The sequence below is a fragment of the Mustela putorius genome, unplaced genomic scaffold, assembly GCF_011764305.1.
Source record: "Mustela putorius furo isolate JIRA1106 unplaced genomic scaffold, ASM1176430v1.1 tig00003854_pilon_pilon_pilon, whole genome shotgun sequence".
Lineage (NCBI taxonomy): Eukaryota > Metazoa > Chordata > Mammalia > Carnivora > Mustelidae > Mustela > Mustela putorius.
In genome coordinates, this window is record NW_025422006.1 from 2,154,818 (window position 1) to 2,177,827 (window position 23,010).

Here is a 23,010-nt window from a genome sequence, read left to right on the forward strand (position 1 = left end):
TGATATTACAAAACAATGGTGCCATGAAAGACCCCACCCAGTGAGCTCTGGGCCCTTGTTTGACTATTTCCTTGGGAAAATTTGCTATAAGGGTTATCTCTGGATCAAAGGATATACACCTGAAGACACAAGTCCCACTAGAATAACACATACTGTGGAAAAAGAGACGGGCAAGTCATCTGGCTTAACGGCACTTACAAAGCCACCAACTTGTATTTTTTGCAGCAACTCAAGACCTAGTTGTGGGAGGGCAAGTGGGCAAGAGGTCAGTTTGCAGGAGGCAAATATTTAGAGGCATCCCTGCCCACAAGTTTCAAACATGTTCCTATACCAGCAGGTAATTTTTCAGACCTGAGAAGGAACTCAGTGGGAGAATTTACTGATCTCGTTGGGCTACCATGGCCATGCAATTTCTTTGAATATCTGGCTTTTCCAGGAAATCAGATAGGGAAGTTCATTTGGTTGAAAACGTCACTTAACTTTTGAGGAACTTTCTGAGGGTATAATGTCCAATGGTATTTTACTCCAATCATGTTTGGGGGAAGATTTTTCCTAATGTTCCTCATCAACTGGCCAATAACCTGAGCATTTTCCTTAGCAAATAAAGCTGGGACGTGCAGCAAGAGACATGAGTGGTGGCCATATGACTTAGCACCTTCTACTGTCCAGAGACTAATAAAAGATGAGTCAAGTATGGGAAGGAAAGCGACACAGGCTGGACCACATCTAGACTTGGTCAGTTCACACTAGCTCTTCTTACAGGTGGAGGAAAGCGAAGAAACACCTGGTCCTTCACCCTAAACCAGAGGCCAGCCACTCCACTAATTTCACTCCAGCCCCCTTTCCTGACCACATCGGGTATGGTGGAACATTCCATCACACTGGTTTGGTGTGGGGGAGGATTAGACAGAATGAATGGAATAAGCAGCTACTACCTGTAGTAATTCCTCCTGAAGGGGAAACAGTAATATAGGCTAATATTCACAGAGGTCTAAATACTGTCAGGGCAGTTCCAAGTGCTTTATGTGTATGAACTCAATTATCTCTCCCAAGACCCCTATAAGATAGGTACTCTCATTAGTCTCATTTATAAATAGGGAAGCTGAGGCATGTATAGGGTAGACTATTTGCTGGAGGTCATATATTGAGTAAACGGAGAACTGAGTGAACTCCCATAGTCTAGCTCCAAGTTCTTCTACTTACTATTGCTCCTCCTCATGTTTGTAATAATGGGCATCTATCTTCAACTAAACACTCCCAAAATGATCAGGAGATATATATGTATATATCCTTAGAGAAGCCAATGTGAGTTCTTCAGCCTGTTAGTCAAAGTGAGGCCTCTTTTTTTTTTTTTCAAGGTTTTTAAATTTATTTGAGAGAGAGAGAGAGAGAGAGCATGAGCAAGATGAGGGGCAGAGGGAGAAGCAGAATCCCCACTAAGCAGGGAGCCCGGCCACAGGGATCCATGCCAGGACCCCAGGATCAGGACCTGAGCCGAAGGCAGACAGTTAACTGAATGAGCCACCCAGGTGCCCCAAAGTGAGACCTCTTAAGAATATCAAACCTGACAAAGGAAAGAGGATTGAATGGAGCCCTTCCTGGCTTGGGGTTAGAGAAGAGAACAGCATCTTTAGGGGCAGAACCATGGGGATTCTAGTGGCGGGATCTGACAGTGATGTATTTGAATTAAAAGTAGAAGGTATGTGGGCATCTTTGCTTCTACTCTTTGTAGGCTCTGGTTACTTTACTCTTCCCTTCCTATTCCCTTGGTCTCTTCCTCATAGGCTATAGCTACTTTGTATCCAATAGACACATAGGCATTATTGATCTCTTTCCCATGCAAACACTCTGATATGTGTGTATATCTCTATGTCCGTATAATCTACTTATGTATATATACATCCATATTTCATTCATGCAAATATAGATCTACAAGTTGTTAATTTTCTAAGTGTTATTAAGTAATCAAATTTAACATTTTACTCCATATATGGTATGTCTAAGGTCATTAAATTATGACCTCACTGCTCTATAAAACAGGAAGAGAGTTGAGTCAAATGAGGTACCCAAGGCTGTCAAAGGTCCAGCCAGAGGCCTGACCCATGACATGATACTAACAGTGAAATGACAGAGATTCTGGGGTAAGTGACCAAAAACTGTAGACAGAGTTAGCAAGTGTGTGTGGTGCATTGGCTAGGAAGGAAGGAAATTGAACTGGCTGGGTGGGCTGGCCTGAAGAGAGGGAGCAGCACCTTTCCATTATGGGTACAGCAGCCAGGATATTCACTCCCTGTCCATACCCACACTGGGCAGTCAATGTCTCTTCTCCCTTAGGAGATTTAAGGATAATCATGGAACTTAACTTGCCACAAGCTCACTTGCAAGACATTTGCTACGTCATTTCAATAGATGTCTGTGTGCGCATGTGTGTGACATTATTCATTTCCAGTAAGTTCTTGAAGTTCAAACCAGAGCACCCTCATAACCATTCTGATTTTGAGGAAGCAGTCTCCTGCTGTACTTCCCTCTCTCCACGTTTACCCTTTGGTTCCCCAATGGTAGCTCCTCTCTTTGTAGGCACCAAACTGGAGGTTTCCCTGATGGTCCACAGAATTCCTCAGTATCTCTCTTTCATTTAACCCAGGAGAAGTATCAAAGAGAAACATCTTTCGGAGCTCCACGACCTCCATTTACAAATTGTTCTTAGTAGCAGTTTGGGTCTTCTGGACCCACTTTCTCTAAAAGTCCCACCTGTCTTTCCAGCTTAATTCTCTTATTTACCCAGAAACACCAAACCTCTTGAGAAACAATACTTATTCCTTCTTGGCAATATCATGAATCACTCTTGGAAGAAGGAGGGATCTATAGCCTAGGATTCTAGGACTATATCGAATATCCAGCAAGGATTTAAGGGTCTTTAACATACAGCACAAGAGCGCAAGTGAAAAGTGGGCCAAGAAAAGGGAGGGAAATAGGAATAAGATCAAACCGGAGGCTCTGCTTCTCCCTGGGCACAAGCCGGGAATGTATGCTCCCTGTCAGAATACACGGGCTTGCTGTAGCTGGGCTGCCGTCTGCTTTTTTCCAGACTTACAACACCCATCGTCTGACTATTCTCCCTGCTTCTATGCCCCTTCATTCAGTGCTTTGTCTACACCACAGCAAAAGTGATCTCACAACACAAGCAGGATCAATCATTTTCCTCCTGAAAACCTTTGACAACTTCCCATTGCATTTAGAATGGAAACCAAACTCTTCATGATGCACTCCAAGCCCTGTATGGCTCATGTTTCAATTTCATACCTTCCTCCCTACCTCACCTGCCACTGTCCGATCACTCTGGCTGCGCCGATCTATCCCCTGATCCTGCCAAGCTCAGTCCCACCTCAAAGCTTTTGTGCAAATTGTAGCTCCCGCCGGGAAGCATACCAACTCTTGTGCAGCACAGTTTAAACGTTAGCTTTTCAAAGAAGTTCCTGCCCTACTCACTGTGTTTAAAATCAGTTCCTGACTGATTAATTTTACCTCGGTCTCTTATTCATGGGTCTTGTTGCCCCTGATGTGATCATGCATTTGCTTATTACGTATTTCCATCTCCACCCCCAGACCCTCATCGGGAGCAAGTTCCACAAGGCAGGAGCCATGCTGTGTCTGTTCTCTTGTCTCTTGCACCTTCAGAATCTAGCTCAAAGCTTGATATGTAGTAAATACTCAGTAAATATTAGTTGAATGAAAAAATAAAATTGGCTCTAAGCTTTCTAAGCCAACAATGGACATTTAAACAATTAATAATATTTCCAGGTTGGGCGGTAAAACAAAACAAATTCTCACTTGAGAAAACACAACTATGGGGCACCTGGGTGGCTCTGAATGCAGAAAGCCTCTGCCTTCAGCTCAGGTCATGATTCCAGGGTCCTGGGATCAAGCTCCGCATCAGGCTCTCTGCTCAGCAGGGAGCCTGCTTCCCTTCCTCTCTCTCTGCCTGCCTCTCTACTTGTGATCTCTGTCATATAAATAAAATCTTAAAAAAGAAAAAAAGAAAACAACTATTTTGGCATCAAGATCAAAGGGACCTTTTTCGGGCGCCTGGGTGGCTCAGTGGGTTAAGCCGCTGCCTTCGGCTCAGCTCACGATCTCAGGGTCCTGGGATCAAGTCCCGTATCGGGCTTTCTGCTCAGCAGGGAGTCTGCTTCCTCCTCTCTCTCTCTCTGTCAAATAAATAAATAAAATCTTTGAAAAAAAAAAAAAAGGGGACCTTTTTCTGAGTGCACTTAGAAAGTACACCGGGGGATGAAGTGAAGAACGTCCTCATCTGTAGGTAATGACCAGTTTCAAACAGTTGCTTTGTGAAAATACCTGCAATAGAGGCCAATGACATTATAGCTATTTCAATTCAATATACCCTTCTTGCTGGGATACCAGGACCAATATGGTTTTGTCTAGATGATCAGCTATAACCCACACTGATAGCTCTCCCTCCAAACTCATATACACCTCTCGTTTCAGCAGACTAGACATACAGACGATACATCCCAGCCTCCCTTGCAACGGGTATGATCGTGTGATAGATTTCTACCAATGGAAGGGGAGAGGAAATGTGCACTGTCTCCAAACTTGGCTTATAAAATCCCTCCATCCAGCTTCCCTGTACTTTTCTAGCTTAATAAGCTGTAAGGAGACCCCCCCCACCACCGACAAGGGAACTTTGGAAACCACATATTGAATATAACAGAGCCATTAACCATCTGAGTCCCTGAATGGCTACACAGAGCAAACTGCCTACCTAGGTGGATACTGACTCTGTCCTTTTGTTTATAGAAATTTTACATGCCTAGGGACAGAACATATATATTCTTCCACCAACTCATATTCAGTATTTATAATGTGCTTGAGGTTTTTTCTTTCTACATATTAACTCATAATTATCTTAACAGCTCTCTTAAGTGAGATATTATCACTGCCTCCATTATACACATGAAGAAGCAAAGTTAAGTAACTTATCCAAGGTCAAATAAACAGGAAGCGGTACATCCAGAATTCAAGCCCAAACAGCCTAACTCTAGAGCCCCTGCTCTCACTCACTCTACTATCCTATTTTCTTTTCTTTTGGGGGGAGGGGGGTTTGGAAAGGGGCAGAGGGAGAGGGAGAGAGAAAATTTCAAGCAGACTCCATGCCTGGAGTAGAGCCTGATGCAGGTCTCAATCCTGAGATCATGACCTGAGCTGAAATCAAGAGTTGGACACTTAACCAACTGAGCCCACAGGCGCCCCATCCTATTTTTTAATAGAGTTTTATTATACTCTTTGTTGATATAGGTGCAAACTAACTAAATAAACAAGCCAAACTTTAGTCTTTTCTGACATGTATGTGATTCCTATAACTATTGGAAATACTTTAACCATTGGCATGTTTTATGGTGGGTCACTAAAGCAGTCTCTTCACCAGTGTTTGATACATGTAGGTCTAACAGTGTAATCCTGAGATTATAACCTTTTGTTTCTTCTGGTTTTTGTCCCTCCCCCACCGCCAGGGAGATGGAGGCAGTGTAATCCCTGAATAAGACTGCATGAGCCGGTGGGAGGAAGACGATGGAGTAGAAAAGCACCAGGAGTCTGTCTCACCACCTGGACAATAATTACATTGACAGAATCTGTCTGATACAGCTATTCAGGGAACTCTGGAGTCTATGGAAGTTCTGCCATTTGCAGGGGAAGGCATGGTAAATTGCAGTTAATTCTGATACATTTCAGCTCATAGCACAATAGCAGCTGCCCATTCCCCACCCTGAGTCTTGCGGCAGGAAGCTAGCTATGCACATGTTCCTGGAGTAGCTCACACACAGCTTGTGGGAGCCAGGGAAGGGGAAAAAGACTCTGTCTTCCCAATACTGAGGATCCGTGCTCTGATCAGTGACGGCTGGATCAGATCATAGAGGTACAGACAAAGAGGCAGTGGCCATTGTTGTTGCACCTCCTCTCCTTGCTGCAAATCCCCTCCACATCCAGCTGAAGTGATTTCCAGGGGTCTTAAAGGGTCAGCACCCTTTTCCTTACTCCATCCCTATCATTTTTCTCTTTCTTCCCTCTGGGGAGCCAGACATTAAAGACGAGGACATTTAAAACAATGGCATATATTGGAAAAAATGTAAAAGTGACTGTATATGGCCAAGGAAAGGAACAGGTTCAGGAAAGACCGGAGAAGACCTTAAGTTTACACCTTAGTTTGATCCTTGGTACAGAGACAGCCTACAACAACAACAGCAACAACAATAACAATAATAACAAAGAAAATCGTAACAAAGCAGCAAACTCAGAGGAATGTGGAGAATTTGATTTCCAGTTACATTATTAGATTCAAATGTCTTGTTTCCTATAACAATAACAACAAATAAGGCATACAAGGTATCAGGAAAGTATGGTGCAAAGAAAAAAATAAATCAACATAAGCTATCCCTGAAAAAGACCTGATGGCAGATCTACTAGACAAGAACTCCAAAACGACTTTTAAAGGTGTTCAAATAACTAAAGAATGACATGGAGAAAGTCAAGAAAATGATGTATGAACAAAATGGAAAGATGGTAAAGAGAGAGAAAACCTAAGAAGAAACCAAAAAGAAATTATGGAGCTGAAAAGTACAATACCTGACATGAAAAATTCACAAGAGGGATTCAAAGGCAGATTTGAATGGGCAGAAGAAAGAATCTGTTAACTTGAGAATGAGACAGTGGAAATTGTCAAGTCTGAGAAACAGAAAGAAAAGACTTTGAAGAAAGGTAAACAGAGCCAAAGGGACATGTGGCACCCCATCAAATGAGCCAGGACCTGCATACTTATGTCTTTTCTTTCTGTTTCTCAGAAGCAATAATGGCTGAAAACGTCCTAAATTTGATTAAAGACATGAATATAAACATCCAAGAAGCTCAATGAACTTTAAGTTCTGAACTCCACTAAGACACTTTATAGTCAAACTTTTAAAAGACAGAGAAACTTGAAAGCAGCAGAGAGAAGCAACTCATCACATACAAGTGATCCTCAATAAAATAACTAGCAGATTTCTCATCAGAAACTTTGGAAGCCAGAAGGCAGTGAGCTGATAGTTATTAACACTAGACTTGCTCTGCAAGAAATGCTCAAGGGAGTCCTGCAGGGTGAAATAAAACAATAGACAGTAACTCGAAACCAAATGAAGAAATAAAGTCTCAGTAAAGATAAATATACAGGTAATTATAAAAGCTAGAATTATGGTAATAATGCACTTTTTGTTTTCTAAATGATTTAAGAAATTAATGTGCTAAAAAGAATTATTACTTTATGTTATATAAAAGGTGTAATTTGTGACTTCAATAATCAAAATGGATGAGGACAATGCATAAAGGATCAGGATTTTTGTATGTTATTGAAGTTAATGTGGCATAAATCCAAATCAGAGCATTGTAAATTTAGAATGTTAAATGTAATCCCATGGTAATCTCAAAGAAAATAGCTATAGAATATATACGCACAAAAAAGTGAGAGAAATGGATTTAAACATCTCTCTACCAAAAAAAAAAAAAATCAACTAAACATGAAAGAAGACAGTAATGCACTAAATGAAGAACAAAACAGCTATAAGGCTTACAGGAAATAGAAACATGACAAAACTAAGTCCTACCTTATCCATAATTACTTTAAATTTAAGTGGATTATGGGGTCCCTGGGTGGCTCAGTCATTAAGTATCTGCCTTCGGCTCAGATCCCAAGGTCCTGGGATCAAGGCCCACATGGGGCTCCCTGCTTGGCAGGAAACCTGCTTCTCCCTCTCCCACTCCCTCTGCTTGTGTTACCTCTCTCACTGTGTCAAATAAATAAATAAGTAAATAAATAAATCAATAAATTCAAATCAATTAAACTCTCCTTTCAAAAAACAAAGATCAACAGGATGGTAAAAAACACATAATCCAACTATATGCAGTCTATAAGACACTTTAGCTCCAAAGGTCCAAAGATTGAAAATAAAAGGTTGGAAAATGTATTCCACACAAATAGTAACTCAAAGAAAGTAGGGACATCTATACGAATATCAGACAAAACTAACTTTAAAACCAACAAGTTTGTGAGGCAAAGAAGGACATTATATATTAATAAAAATTTAATTTGCAAGAAGATGTAATACTTATAAATACATTTACAAACCTAACTACAGACCATCAAAATATATGAAGCAACAACTGACAGAATTGAAGGGAGAAACCTTTTTATAATAATAGCTGGACATGTCAATACCCCACTCTCAATAATGGATAGAATAAACAGTAGGTAAATAGAGGACTTGAACAACACAACAAACTGACTAGATCTGTCAGACATATACAGGACACTGTACCCCACAACAGCAGATTACAGCAGATTCTTCTCAAATGCACATCATACTATAGGTATAATTGTATGATAAATATCATCAAATGCCTTCTCTGACCACCATAGATGAAGTTAGAAATCAATAAGAAGTAAAACTGGAAAATTCACAAATTTCTAAAAACTGAACAACACCCTCTTAAACAACCAATGGTTCAAAGAGGAAATCATAAGGGGAATTAGAAAATACTTAGCAATGGATGAAAAAAAAACTAGAGCAAACCAAAATTTGTGAGTGCAGTGAAAACAGTCCTAAGGGGAAACTTATAGCTATAAACACATTAAAAAACCAGAAAGATCTCCAATCAACAGCCCAACTATATATAACTTAAGGAACTAGAAAAAGATCAGCAAATTAAACCCAAAGCTAGCAGAAGGAAGGAAATAATAAAGATTAGAGCAGAGATAAACAAAAAAGAGAGTAGAAAACCAACAGGAAAAAAATTAATGGAACCAAAATTTGTTTATTTGAAAAGAAAAACAAAATTGACAAACCTCTGGATAGATGAACTAAGAAAAAAAGATTTGAATTATGAAAATCAGAAATCCAAGTGGTGACATTACCCCTAATTCAACAAAAACAGAGGGATTATTAAGGAGTACTGTGAACAACTATATGCCAACAAACTGGATAACATCCATGAAATAGATAAATTCCTAGAAATAAAATCTACCAAAACTATGCTATAAAACAATAGAAAATCTGAACAGAACTATAACTAGTAACAAGATTCAAACGAGTAACGAGTAATCAAAAATTTTCCAATGGTGCACCTGCGTGGCTCAGTCAGTTAAGCGTCTGCCTTTGGCTCAGGTCATGATCCCAGGGTCCTGGGATCCCCTGCTTAGTGGGGAGTCTGCTTCTCTTTCTCTCTCTCCCACTCCACTTGCTTCACGTGCTCTCTCTCAAATAAAAAAATAATAAAATCTTAAAAAAAAAAAACCTCCCAACAAAGAAAAATCCTGGACCTGATGGCTTCACTGGTGATTTCTCCCAAACATTTAAAATAAAACTAATACCCATTTTCCCATACACACAAGTAGCACATAAGCACATGAAAAGATGCTCAGCATCACTAATCATAGGAGAAATGCAAATCAAAACCATAACAGATACCATCTCAAACCCTAGAATGGCTACTGCCAAAAAACCAGGAAAATAACATGTTGGCGAGAATGTGTAGAAATTGGAAACCTTGCACATTGTTAATGGGAATGTAAAATATATAGCCACTGTGGAAAAAAATGTGGCAATTCCTCAATTAAAAATGGGATTACCATATCATCCACCAATTCTGCTTTTGAATATATATGAAGAAAATAATTGATCTCTAAAGAGATATTTGTATGTCCATGTTCATGACAGCATTATTTAAAATAGCTAAAACTTGCAAGCAACCTTAGGTGCCGATGGGTAGATAAGAAAATACAGCATATGCATTGAATGGAATAGTAGTATTAAACCTTAAAAAGAAAAGAAATTCTGACATGTGTTACAACCTGGTTGAACCTTACAGACATTATGCTAAGTTAAATAAGTCAGTCATCGAAAGACAATTACTGTGTGATTCCACATAAAAGAAATATTTTAGAGTAATCAAAATCATAGAGACACAAAGTAGATGAGTGGTTGCCAAGGGAAAGGTGAGGTGGGGAATAGGGTGTTATTATTCCCTGGGTATAAAGTGTCAATTTTTAAGATGAAAAGAGCTATGGAGATGGTGGTCATGATTGTACAACATGAATATATCTGTGCACTTAAAAATGGTTCAGATTAAATTTTATGTTATGTATATTTTCCCACAATTTAAAAAAAGTAATAGCATTATGGAGAAAAAAAAAAAAAGATTGCATGACTTAAGGTGTGTATCTCCCAGTGAGGACAGGGAGAAGAGTTGAACTGATGACTTGCCCAGACATTATCTGCATGGCAGAGAAATGAACCCATTTATTTGTCTCAGTATAGCAACCCAGGTACCACAGCTTGGAAAAGATTTGAAATAGAACCCTACCAGATCTTTTGATCTTTGAATCAGTATGATAATTGAATTAATATATTTACAAAAAAGTTTTTTTTTTTTAAGATTCTATTTATTTATTTGACAGAGAAAGAGATCACAAGTAAGCAGAAAGGCAGGCAGAGGAAGAAGGGGAAGCAGGCTCCCTGTCTCATAGAGAGCCCGACGCGGGGCTCCATCCCAGGACCCTGAGATCATGACCTGAGCCAAAAGTAGAGGCCCAACCCACTGAGCCACCCAGGCACCCCCGTTTACAAAAAATCTTGCTGCTATATAGTAAATTTTGATGATGTATCATATGTGAAGCCCAGAGCCTGCCAAATAGCCCACGTGTGTGGCAATGCCTCAAACCACAACCTCTTTTTCTTCTTTATGGCTTTAAAGGGGTTTTGCTTATGGCAGTTTAAGGATCAGTGGAGTAAGGGGTTTCTTAAAAGGCAGAGTTAGTCAGTCAAAGTGTGGTCTGGGGACTAAATCTGGTCTACTCTGTTTTTGTGAATAAAGTTTTATCAAAACATAGCCCCACTCCTTTGTTTACATATTATGTAAGGCTGCTTTTACACTATAATGGCAGAGTTGAGTAGTTACAACAGAGATCATGGGGCCCACAAAGCCCAAAATATTTACTCTCTGGCCCTTTACAGAAAATTTTAAAATGCCCACGCCTGTTATAAGGGAATAGGGAGAAGGAATAGGGAATAGGGATAAAGGGTTGGAAGCTCATTGTGGGGGTCTTCAATGGGGAGGCCAAGGTGTTCGGAGTTTATCCTACACTCAGTGAGGAGCCACCAGAGTATTAAGAAAGTGCTATGATGACAGAAATATGTTGAAGGAGAATTATAGTGGCTTTATTATAAATATTGAGAAAATGGGGGCTAAAAACAGAAGGCAGGGAGCATGATCAGGAGGAAGCTGCTATTATTCAAACTGAAGTAGTTAGGGTCTGGAGGAGACACTGTTGGTTGTCTGTCAACATTCAAACCCCCATCTTCCATGGTGGCAAGGCCCTGACTTAGTTAAGGTATCTATCCTCCTGTGACACAGAGAAAGATGATTTCATCCCTGACTCCTGAGTAAATCCTTGCCAACAACTGGTTTTGGGATGGGCATGTGACCAGGGTGTGGAACTACCACAGCTGTCATGATAAAATCTTGGGCATAGAGTCAACCACCCAGTAGAGTGGGGCCAAGAGAATTACAGAGAAACAGAGACAGAGCCATTCTACCTGTATACTTCTTGCTATTTAAGATAATGGTCTTCCTATTGCTTGAACAAATATGAACATTCTGATGTAAAGGCCCAAAGGGTATGGTATCAGAGAGTTCACCAAAGAAGTAGTTGGAACAAGAGATCTGTGAAAGAGGATTAGATCAATATTGAAGCTCAGTTATGCGGAAAAGAGAGGAGTAAATGTGGTCCTGATATTTTGGTTCCAGTGACTGGGAACCCAAAAAAACATTAGCAGAATGGGGAAATGATAGACAATACCCACTGTTTTTGTTTTAGTCAAGTATTGTCCCATGGGGCCAGCAGACATCCCAACAGGAAATTTGCTTTGCATATTGTTACATGACTCTACTCTACTCCAGATGTGAGAATATGAGATAAAGTTTATTTGCTCTTACAATGTTGTGGCTATGAGCAAACATTCTAGGAATGCAGTTACATGCAATATTTATTTTTTATTATAGATGTTTAAGTTAAAATAGAAAGGATATATCATTTTATGGCGGTTGCTAAATTGGAATAAAATCACTTCCTTGTAGAATTCAAATATCTATTTTTTCAGGGTGAAAGACCAAAATATTTTTCTAAAATTAGAGTGCACTGGATTTATAGTAGAAAAAATTCATTTAAGCATACATAGATTAGTATAACTTAATTTCCTTGTTTTTTAAAAAATATATTAAATCCCATATTCATCTGCTTTTAAAATAATGCATGAGGAGAAGATATCCAATAAAAAAGTAAGTGGTGAGTATGCTTTCATACTTATAAAGAGACAAACACATACAGAGAGGAAGAGACTGAATAAAGATTTGGGGTGAAAGTGGGAAGGAAAACAGTAGGAGAAAGAGATGCAGTATCTTCTCATTGTGTAAATTCCCCCAGGGTGGGAGCCTTGGTGCCTGCCACAGCATGGCGAGGGCTGCAGATGAAAAAAATCACAACTTCAAGTGTTGTCTTGAGGCCACGAGTAAGATTTCAAACCCTTTAATACTAATTTAACAACATTTTCTAGACGAAAAACCCCAAGGACAAAACAAATGAGTTGATCAATGTAACAGAAGAGTCCAAGGATAGATAAACACGGGAAGAGGTGGTATCAGTATATACCTCACAGAGATTTTTAGGAAGACTGATTGGATCGACACACACAAAGCACGGAGAAGATTGCCCAAGATGCAGTAAATATTTTTAAAAATCTTAATACTATTTATTTAATCTCTTTCATATGTTCTAGTGCTCTGATATGGCACTAGAATGGATGAAACCACAAAAATACTACATTCGGGTTAGGACCAACGAGGCACCAAAATACATTAAAGAACTTTGCAAAGCCTTTTCTTTCTTTCTTTCTTTCTTTTTTTTTTTTTTTTTTTTTTTGTGCAAAGCCTTGATAAAATATGACTTGAGTGGTACAGAGTATAGTGGTTGAATTCAGACTGCTTTAATTACTTTCTGGTGCTGCAGTGGCTTTTCAAACACTGTTATTTTTGTCTTTTGTTTTGGGAGGAGAAGCTGTGCCCACAATTTATGATAGTATGTTTCAATCCTTGTGTTTTCAAGGGTACCTTAGACCGTGGGTTCATCTCTGTATTCTACATAGAGTCTAGGAGATACAGTATGCATTGAATGAATGTTTGTTTAAACAAAGAGGACAAGTTCTCACTTACGGGCTCAGTTCTGTTTAGTGAGAAACCAAGCAGGTCATTGTTTTGCTATCTTTTGTTTTCAATCTGACTTAAAAATAGACAGAAATTTTTGACTTGAGGTGTAAAAAGAGGAATGCTCTCCACTAGAGAACAGTCTGTTCTGAAATTACCAAGATGTGAAGCACCTTTCCTTAAAAACAAAGCATAGCTATCCAAATAAACATTTTCTAAATTGTCCCTAAATAAGTTACACTATCTTATGTAAGTAATTCCTGTTTTGTGGTAGCTCAGCATTTACTGACTTGAGAGGCCCAGATGAATCAAAAAGGGATCAATGCCAGAATTTTAAATGTGCAAACTGAAAAAGAAAAGAAATTCTACTTAATTTTAACATAATAAAAAAATCCAAAATTATTAAGATGATCAACTTAGACCTTCAGTCCAACACAACTTTAATTCAGTTATTTTACTTTGTGGAAGGAAAAATTAAACATTTCAACTTAAGACTTTTTTAATTAAAAAATACAATTTAAATAATAAATACAAAATTAATTTTGATTTATTAATTTTTAAATATTTTATTTATTTGAGAGAGAGAGAGAGAATGCACGAGTGGGGGTAAGGGCAGCGGGAGATGGAGAAGCATACTCCCTGTTGGGCAGGGAGCCAGATGTGGGGCTCAATCCCAGGACCCTGAGATCACCACCTGAGCTGAAGGCCGGCACGTAATTGACTGAGCCACCAGGCGCCCTGGAAAATTAATCTTGATTTTAAAAAAAAAAAAATGGTTTTACATAAGAGACTCTTAATCTTGCAGAACAAACTGAGAGTTGCTGGGGGCAGGGAGGTTGGGAAAGGGTGGTGGGGTTATGGACATTGCGGGGGGTGTGCTGTGGTGGGTGCTGTGAAGTGTGTAAACCTGGCGATTCACAACCTGTACCCCTGGGACTAAAAATACATTATATGTTTATTAAAAAATTTTTATAATAAAAATATATTAAGTTTTAAATTTCAGAATAGCATATTAAATAGTTTCAATAAAGCTTAACCATTATATCATTAAAAAATGGTTTTAAAGTCATCCATAACAAAACCAATCTGGTTAGATTTATAGCTCTTGGACCTCACAATAATTCAATAAATCATTTCTTAGCATTGATACCATCAATACACACACTGATCTCACCATGCCTTCTACTAAGCACATTGGAGATAGTCTCATTTAGACCTCACTCCATTTGACCCAAGGAAACGGGCTCACTGAAGTTAAATGACATACCCAAAGTCATAGAGTTAATAAGCCTAGAACTTGACTCTGACTCCAGGTCTCTAAAGCAACCTCTCACTCTTCCCAAATACGCGTACATTTCTCAGTACAGCTAGATTTTTTTGTTTGTTTGTTTTAACTTCCATAGTCACTGGGATGAGGCAACTTTTAGAGCAGTGGTGGGTACAAACAAGAGTTTGTTGTTTTTGTCCCTGTTTTTCAGTTTTCTCCTAGATGCCTGAAACATTCTAGTCCAGTTTTAAAGTCCCCCAGCTTCTTCAGTGTCCTAGAAAGAGACCATTTTGTTTGCTTTCTTATATGTTAGCATTTATAACTTATTTCAACCTTGCTAAGAAAACTGGTTGATAGAGAGAGGCTACTGTCAGTCATGTGTTGTTGCTGGTATCAGTTTTCTCATTATTCAGGCTTGATGTAGCATTTTAACTTTCAGAGCAAAAAAAGTTCTTCTAATCAGTTTCACTTATGTCTATTGAGTAACTTCTCTGTGATCTTGGTTTTTGTTTTGTTTTGTTTTGTTATCCATTTTTCACAACTGCAGAGCATTGAGGTGAAAACAGCTTCTGTGTCTTGTCAAAGACCGGCTGTTTGATCTTTGGGTGGATAGCCAAATCTTCCCATGGAGACGCTAAGATGTTGAAAGAGGAAGCCCAAGTTTGGGGGATTTTGATAGTCACCAATAACCCCCCAAATGCTGGCCAAAACTTTCACCTTGCAGTTTTGCAAAAACTTCACTTGGGTTAGAACTCAGTTCTCAGACTGGATACATATGTTAGGATCATTCTTGCAAGTTTCCCCAAGATCTATATGTTTTCGTTATTTCCTATCTATGGAAGCATATTTCATGTCTGTGGCACCATGAACAAGGGGTTGATTTAGTTTATTTATTTTTAATAATAGTGTCGTTTATCACCATAATCTGTGGATCCAGATTCATACCGCATAAATCAGAGTCTATAAAATAAACTGATCATGCTTCTCCATAATCAGAGCTATATTGGGAAAGAAATCAGTGGAAAATAGGGAGGAAGTAAATGAAAGAAAATAATTGAGTCCAGTTGAGTTCAAGTCTAGATTAAAAATCCAGAAGTGGTCGAATTTAGTTGTTAAACTCCCTCACTTCTGTTGTATTTGGTCTTACACATGAATGAGTTATCATTTCCAGTTCCTGGAAGGCAAATAATTGAGCTCAGACTTTAAAAATTATAATTTATCTGGAATAGGCAATATGTTCAGAGGATTCAAAAGTCAAAAGGTGGGGTGCCTAGGTGGCTCAGTGGGTTAAGCCTCTGCCTTTGGCTCAGGTCATGATCTCTGGGTCCTGGGATCGAATCCCACATCGGGCTCTCTGCCCAGGCAGGGAGCCTGCTTGTTTCTCTTTCTCCACTTACTTCTCTGCCTACTTGTAATCTCTCTCTCTGTGTCAAATAAAAAAATAAAATCTTTAATAAAAAGAAAAGAGTCAAAAGGTCCTACCAGTAAGTATCCCCCTAGGAACTCAATATGCCACTCCCACTTGTTCTCTCTCTCAAATAAATAAATAATATCTTTTCAAAAAAGCTTCTTATGGAAAAAAAAGCTTCTTATGCACCTTTCAGATATACATTTTTGCATAAAGAAGCAAATGTGTACCTACATTTTTTTCCTTTCAAAAAATGCAAAATTTTTATCTGGAAGGATACATCGTGTACATGATATACAAAGTAAGTGTACATAGCATATGTATGAAGTACAAAGCAAGCAAAGTGTCCACAGTATAAATGTTGTATACATTATTAATATGACATGCAAAGTGAGCATATTGTGGTCTTCTCTACCTTCTTTTTTTTTTTTTTTTAAGCAATAAATGTATCTCAGAGATCTGTTTCATATCAGTACTGAAAGAAGTTCCTTATCTGTTTATGTGGCTATCGAATATAGTTTTCTCTTGTTTGGATTCTGCAGCCCCATTCATTCAACCAGTTCCCTATTGATGGACATTTGGGTTATTTCCAGTGTTTTGCTACTATAAACAAAGCTGTAATGAAAATCCTCACACATATGTCATTTTTTTACGTATTAGAATATAACTATAGGGTAAATTTCTGTAAGTTGAATTCCTGGGTCATATATAATTTTGACAGATATTGCCAAATTATCCTTTTCAGAGGTTGCACCAATTTACATTCCCACTAAAATGTAAGGGATCACAGATTTTCTTCTATCATTACATTAATCATGTATATAAATAAATAAATAAGTAAATAAAATTTTTAAGAACTGCTCTCCACATGGTATAGTCTGAATGTTTGTGTCCCTCCCCTCAAACCCACATGCTGAAATCCTAATCCCCAAAGATGATGCTATTAAGATGATGGGGCCTTTGGGAGGTTCTTAGGCTCTGAGGGTAAAGCTCTCATGAATGTCATTAGTGTTCACATGAAAGAGATCCTTTACCCCTTTTGCCATGTGAGGGCACAGCGAGAAGGTGCCAGTTACAAACTAGAAGGACGATCCTGACCAGAATACAACCATGCTGGCACTTTGAGCTTGGACTTCCCAGTCCCTAGAAAGGTCAGAAATAAATTTGTCATTTATAAGTCACCTGCGCTGTGATATTTTATTATACAAGCCTTCATGTACTAAAAACGCACACCATCAGAGGTAAGCATCTTCTCCAGTCTCCAAGGTCCAAGCTGACTCTGGTCTCATTGGTGAGTCCTACATTATAACATTTGCTGTCTTCTCCTCTCACTGTCCTGAGATAATTCCTTAAACTCTCATACTCTCTAGCACTTGAATTATTACTTTTCTTGAATGTATGTATCACGTTTTCAGTTAGACAGTAAGCTCCATAATGACAGCAGCCACATTCAGTATCTTTGACTCCGCAACGCCTTGTGAATGCCTGGAATGCAGAAGTGGTCCAATGAGGAACTGAGACCCATCGAGAGGTTTGTAATGGAACTGTGAAAAATATGAGTGGAATTTCAGATACTTTCAATGTCTCAGCTTTGCCAGGTGGGGGAAGGGATATCAACTCTTAGGTTACAAAGGAGAGCAGAGGTAGAGGGGAATACATGAACAAAAATCAGATTAATATGTTGAAACTTGCCAAAGTCTTCTGGTAAACCCATTTACTTCACCTTGAGAATTTTCCTCTCCCCAAATGTAGGCACTTGGAGCATTGTCCTAACTCAGTTTCACCACCATTGTAGTCATCCCAGTGATTGCAAAGCACTGATTTGAGAGTGTGCGATTCTTTGGCTGGTTTCCAGGACCGAGGTTATGCAAGATTAGACATTTACTTGTTTTTACCTCCCCTTCAACTCAGATGCTGCTGCCTATTGTCTTAGACCTAGCCTTATATTAGGTGTCTCTTTTGCAGTGAAGAGGGTGTTACCATTTCTAACCTCCCCTCCCCCACCCCATCAACCCCAGGTTTGCCATCTAGCCTGAAAGGCTCTGATGAGGGACTGAATCCTGAGGCCTGGATGTGATTTCACGCCACACAACAGAATGCTGCCCATCTCCCCAGCTTTGACTCTCCTTTTCTGCAAAAGATCCAAGGAGGCCACACTGGTATAGAGATCAGGAATCTGTGTGTCTTGGTTTCTTGGGATGGAGATGGATATTCTGAACTTCCAGACAATCCAATTCCACTTTTCTATACTATAGAATGTGCAATACGTTCATAAGTCAGTGGAAAATGGAGCCAAAATATGAGCTTCACGATAATTAATAACAAAGAAGTGTACATTTCAACCAATTGGCCACTTACTCTCTATTCGAAATTACGTCAAAGTCTTATAAACATTACTTTTAAATGGCCATTTTGTGTTTTTCTGTTGAGGGAAAGATATAAGTAAATAATCAGCAAGAATTACAATAAAAAATATTGCTTGGTATATCTCATCACAAGCCCATGGCATTAAATGAGAGAATATATGTAATCCCAATGTCTAGCATGGAGTACATGCTCAATAAATAGGGATTGTCACAATTATCAATGATAAAACCCTACCACTAAAAATCTTTAAAAGGGGGGGGGGCCTGGGTGGCTGAGTGGGTTAAGCTGCTGCCTTCGGCTCAGGTCATGATCTCAGGGACCTGGAATCGAGCCCCACATCGGACATGCTGCTCAGGGGGGGCCTGCTTCCCTTTCTCTCTCTGCCTGCCTCTCTGCCTACTTGTGATCTCTCTCTCTCTGTAGAATAAATAAATAAAATCTTAAAAAAAAAAAAACCCTACCACTAACAACTGTTCAAAATTTCTTCAAACTTTAATTTCTTTTAAATTATAAATAATTCTGGAAATAATTACAATAAGGATAATTTGGCTTATTATATTAATTTCCTTGAAACTCTGGGGACTTGGAGCAGGGAAAAATTATAAAAATAGAATGTATCTGTCTTTACAAATTTGGCCAGCAATAGCAACAGTGCAAAAGTTAATTTTGAATTCTAACTTTTAAAATAGTAATAATTTATGTGTTTTCTAAAATATTTAAATAAAAATATATTTGACCCCCTTGCAACAGAGAGTTGCATGCTTGTAAAAAGGACTGGAGTAAAACTTTAATGAAAGCTTACAGTTCATTTTCAAGCTTCTTTTCCTGTAATATGGGCCCCCACCCCTCCAATGTCACAGAATTCCAGCCAGAACCATGGCCAGAGTCATGACCATGACCAGAGTCAGCCAGGAAGACTTGTCAGAAAGGTTAGATATTCTGCTGTCCAGCACTTATTTTTATTGCTTTGATTCCAGCAGCTGGCACAAGTATCATGTCATCATCTTTTCTACAGAGATACTCAGTCTTTCTTTGAAAACATCTAGAATCCAACTGTATTCTTGGGAATAGTTGTTATCTTTTGAGTGTCTGATTCAGAGAAATGATCACCAGTCTCTTTAAAGTGAGCTTGCTGACTCAGCAATTAAGAGTCCTATACTTCTTTGAATGACAACTGTTTTCATGTTTGTCTTTTACTATAATTTTTATGGCCCCCGCCCCCAGACCAGGCCTTAATCCTTTCCTTGACTTCATGCTAAACATCTCACTTCCTTTTCAGAATGTGAAGACGGGACACATTCAGCTTTATAGGCACTGGCTTGCGTATCCATGTTTACTGATCTGAGAAGAGTCCTCTCTGAGAGGAAAGTCCCTTTGTTTCCTCAGAGCCGTAGTGGGGGCCACTCCTTCTCTCTCATTCTCCCTCCCTCCGATCTTCAATTTGTACAATGCAATTTTGACTCTTTTCTTGGTATTGTCCTAAAAGAAGCTATAGAGTAAGAAAGAAGGAAAGTTTCCAATACACTCTTTTGAAGAAAAACTTTTTTTTCAGCATTTTTATTGGCACAGAACTAAGAGTATGCCACGTAAAAAGCAGCCATGAAGGTAAGAACTGGGAAGGTCGCTGCAGATATTCCCAGGAACTTTTTCCACCGGGACATTACACTGGATGTTGTATTATAAAGTCTAGAAAACAAGACAGTGGACAGGCTGGTGCACCAAGGAACAAAATAAATAAGAATATTTTATTAAAATTAATGCAGGTGTAAACAATGACAATTAAAATGTAGAACTAAATAATTGCCTCTCTGCCAAGCCATTGAGAGTGAAACGCAAGACAAGGGGATAAAGTGCCTTTCAAATCCAACACAGAAGAGACATTAACATTTAGGAATGGAGTGAATCGAGCGTACTCCGGCTCACCCAGAATCCTCCCTTACACTTCACACAAAGGATATCGTCATGCAAACAAGGGATGCTGTACAGATGAACATGAACAACAAGACAACAGGAGTTCTGTCGGAGATTCTGTTTCCTCAGCCTTGACAGGTGGCAAAACAAAGGTTCTCTTTGTCGATAACCCAGGTAAATGGCCAAGAGAGCAGGAATATGCTGGGACCTCCTGGGAGGCATGGGAACCTCAAAGCCTTTGAAACACAACATCTTAGATCTATGTAGTGATGAGAACTGGTAGGACTCAGGGGTTCGGGCACAGCTCATGGACTTTTCTAGCACAGGTAGGAGTCAAGGTACATTACTGAAATTTCCAAAAAACACAACACAACACAACACAACACAACACCCACTCCTGTCATTTTACGAACACAATATCAAAGTCTAGTTTTTACTCAAGAGAAAACAGATAGGAAAAAACCACAAGTTCCAGACATGATTCTGTCACATAAAATTAGAAATAAAGTCAGCCTTTTTAGGACCAGGTTGACCCAGGGTACCCTGGAGAACCCAATGGTCTCACTATGAGGAACACAAAATAAACCAAATCCAAACTCAGTCATAGAGCAATCAGTCAACAATAACTTGTCATCCAAATGTCAATGAAGTACATATTTAGCATGTACTAAGTCTTATAAAAGATACTAACAGGCTATGGAAGAGCTGATCTGGAAATAAATAAGAGATAGTGTCTGGCCTCTGGGAACTTCACATTTGTTCCAACAGCCCCATGAGAAATAATACAGTAAATAAAAATAGCAAAGTGCACAGCAGGCAAATAGTGTGTTACCATTTATGTGAATAAAAATATACCTTTTATATATGTTTCTACATATATTACCCAATATCTTTAGAAGATTACAAGAACAAAAGGCAAGAGTAGCTTCTTCTGGAAAGGAAAACCCATCCGGCTAGGAAGACGGAATGAGGACTTTTTAATGTCTCCTCTTGGACCTTCTGCATTTTGAATCATAGAAAGGTATGAATTCAAATTTTAGCAGCACTTAAATAAAAGAAGAGAGAACTGCTGGACAATAACAACACCATATACATAAACGTCAGATGGCATGGCAATGGCAAACAAATCAAACATAAATATAATGATACAAAAGGAGCTCAAGAGTGATTTCCCACAATTTAAGAAAATACTGACTTGTTCTCATCAACTAAAATCAGTTTGATTAAAATGTGTTTGGGGGGCGCCTGGGTGGCTCAGATGGTGAAGTGTCTGTCTTCAGCTGGGGTTGTGATTGAACAGTCCTGGGATTGAGCCCCATGTCGGGATCCCTGCTCAGTAGGGAGTCTACTTTCCTCTCTGCCTCTGCCTCTCTCCCCTGCTCATGCTCTCTTTCTCTGTCTCCCTCTCTCAAATAAATAAATAAAATATTTTTAAAAATGTATTTTGGACTTCCAAGGAACACCCTGACGGACTGCCCAGGGCATGCCCTCCCTTAGGGAGCCTTTCTAGTCTCTCCTCTCCACGCCATCTTTCTCCCCCAACACCTTATGTCATGTTACTGCACTAAGCTGTAATAATGAATTTCCTTTTCAGTCTCCCCCGTGATACTCTGAGCTCCTAAAAGAGAGGTTCTTTGTCTTGCTCAGTCACTGCCTGGCCTAGTGACATGGGTGCTTCCTAAATGTTTGCTGAATGAATTTCTTAAAGCAAAACACAGCTCTAGACTATATCCTAAAAGGACAGTGAGTGACAGTTGTAGAAATCTGAGATCTGCTATTTACTGACTCAGGCGAGTTACTTTAGCTCTCTGCTCCCTCAGCTGTGAAATGGGTATGATAACAGTGCTTACCACAACATAGCTATCCTAGGCATTAAATGAGATTCTGTGTGTAGGATGCCACATAGTTGATAACGCTGACATTTAAAATGGAACAGATACTGCAGTGACATATCTTACCTTAGGGTCTGAGAATAAGATTATTCAAGTCAACCAAAGTACTGGTGGGTTAAACAAGGTAATATCCTATATAAACCACAGATCTGCTCTCTACGCTTCCTATGTCCTGGTAGCTGTGGAGGATACCAAGCACCTCATCAATACTACACATTTTACTGAGCATGCACAACTCACTAAGCAGTAAATTTAGTTTCATGACAAAATTCTAACTTCTGCTACAGATTATCTTCAAAAGAAATCATTCACGACCACACTCACATGACAAGACTCCAAAGACTCAAAATAAATGAAAATCCCATACTTAAATACTGTTGCAACACTGGGACTCTCAGTCACACAGACGACAAGCAGAGACACTGAGTGAAGGCCAAGGGCACTTCTGCAGGAACTGACCATTAAGTCGGGGAATCACAACTTGTTTGCCTCGGATGAGCGATGGGCGATTTGCACGGGGGCTCATCTTTCAGGAGCATCCCTTCTCTCTCCCTTAGCCGCCCCTGAGTCTCCCAGTTGTTCTGAAGGACCTTGCGGCCAGCCCCCTCTGCTCCTTCTTGCTTTGTTCTCTTCCTCTTCTCTCCCAGCTTTCACAGTTGAGTGCTTGGGCCTGGAAGTCCTGCATCATCGGCAGCTCGCCCGGCCCGCGGCGCTGCTCTGGTCACGCGTCGCTCTGCCAAACTCAAACCACGGCCAGAGAATCCCTGCTTTTAAGATCAGGAGTTTCAATGCTGGATTATGTCTCTTCAGATTGTATCTCTGGAGACTGATGATGGCAGGCATAATTCATACTTGCTAGACGA

General features: G+C 39.4%; 1 protein-coding gene across 6 annotated transcripts in view; it reads right to left on the bottom strand.

Moving 5' to 3' along the window:
- Window positions 1-23,010, bottom strand: part of CD274 (CD274 molecule) — a 49,561-nt gene that overhangs the window by 6,693 nt on the left and 19,858 nt on the right. For 4 of the 6 annotated variants that reach the window (XM_045065013.1, XM_045065011.1, XM_045065009.1 and 1 more), the window contains one exon: window positions 20,056-23,002. In XM_045065013.1, the coding sequence (XP_044920948.1) occupies window positions 22,944-23,002 (59 nt within the window). In that variant the 3' untranslated portion in view covers window positions 20,056-22,943. Of the gene's footprint in view, window positions 1-19,871; window positions 20,031-20,055; window positions 23,003-23,010 lie in introns of those variants that run through there. The other 2 variants (XR_006601950.1, XR_006601949.1) reach the window with 2 other exon arrangements.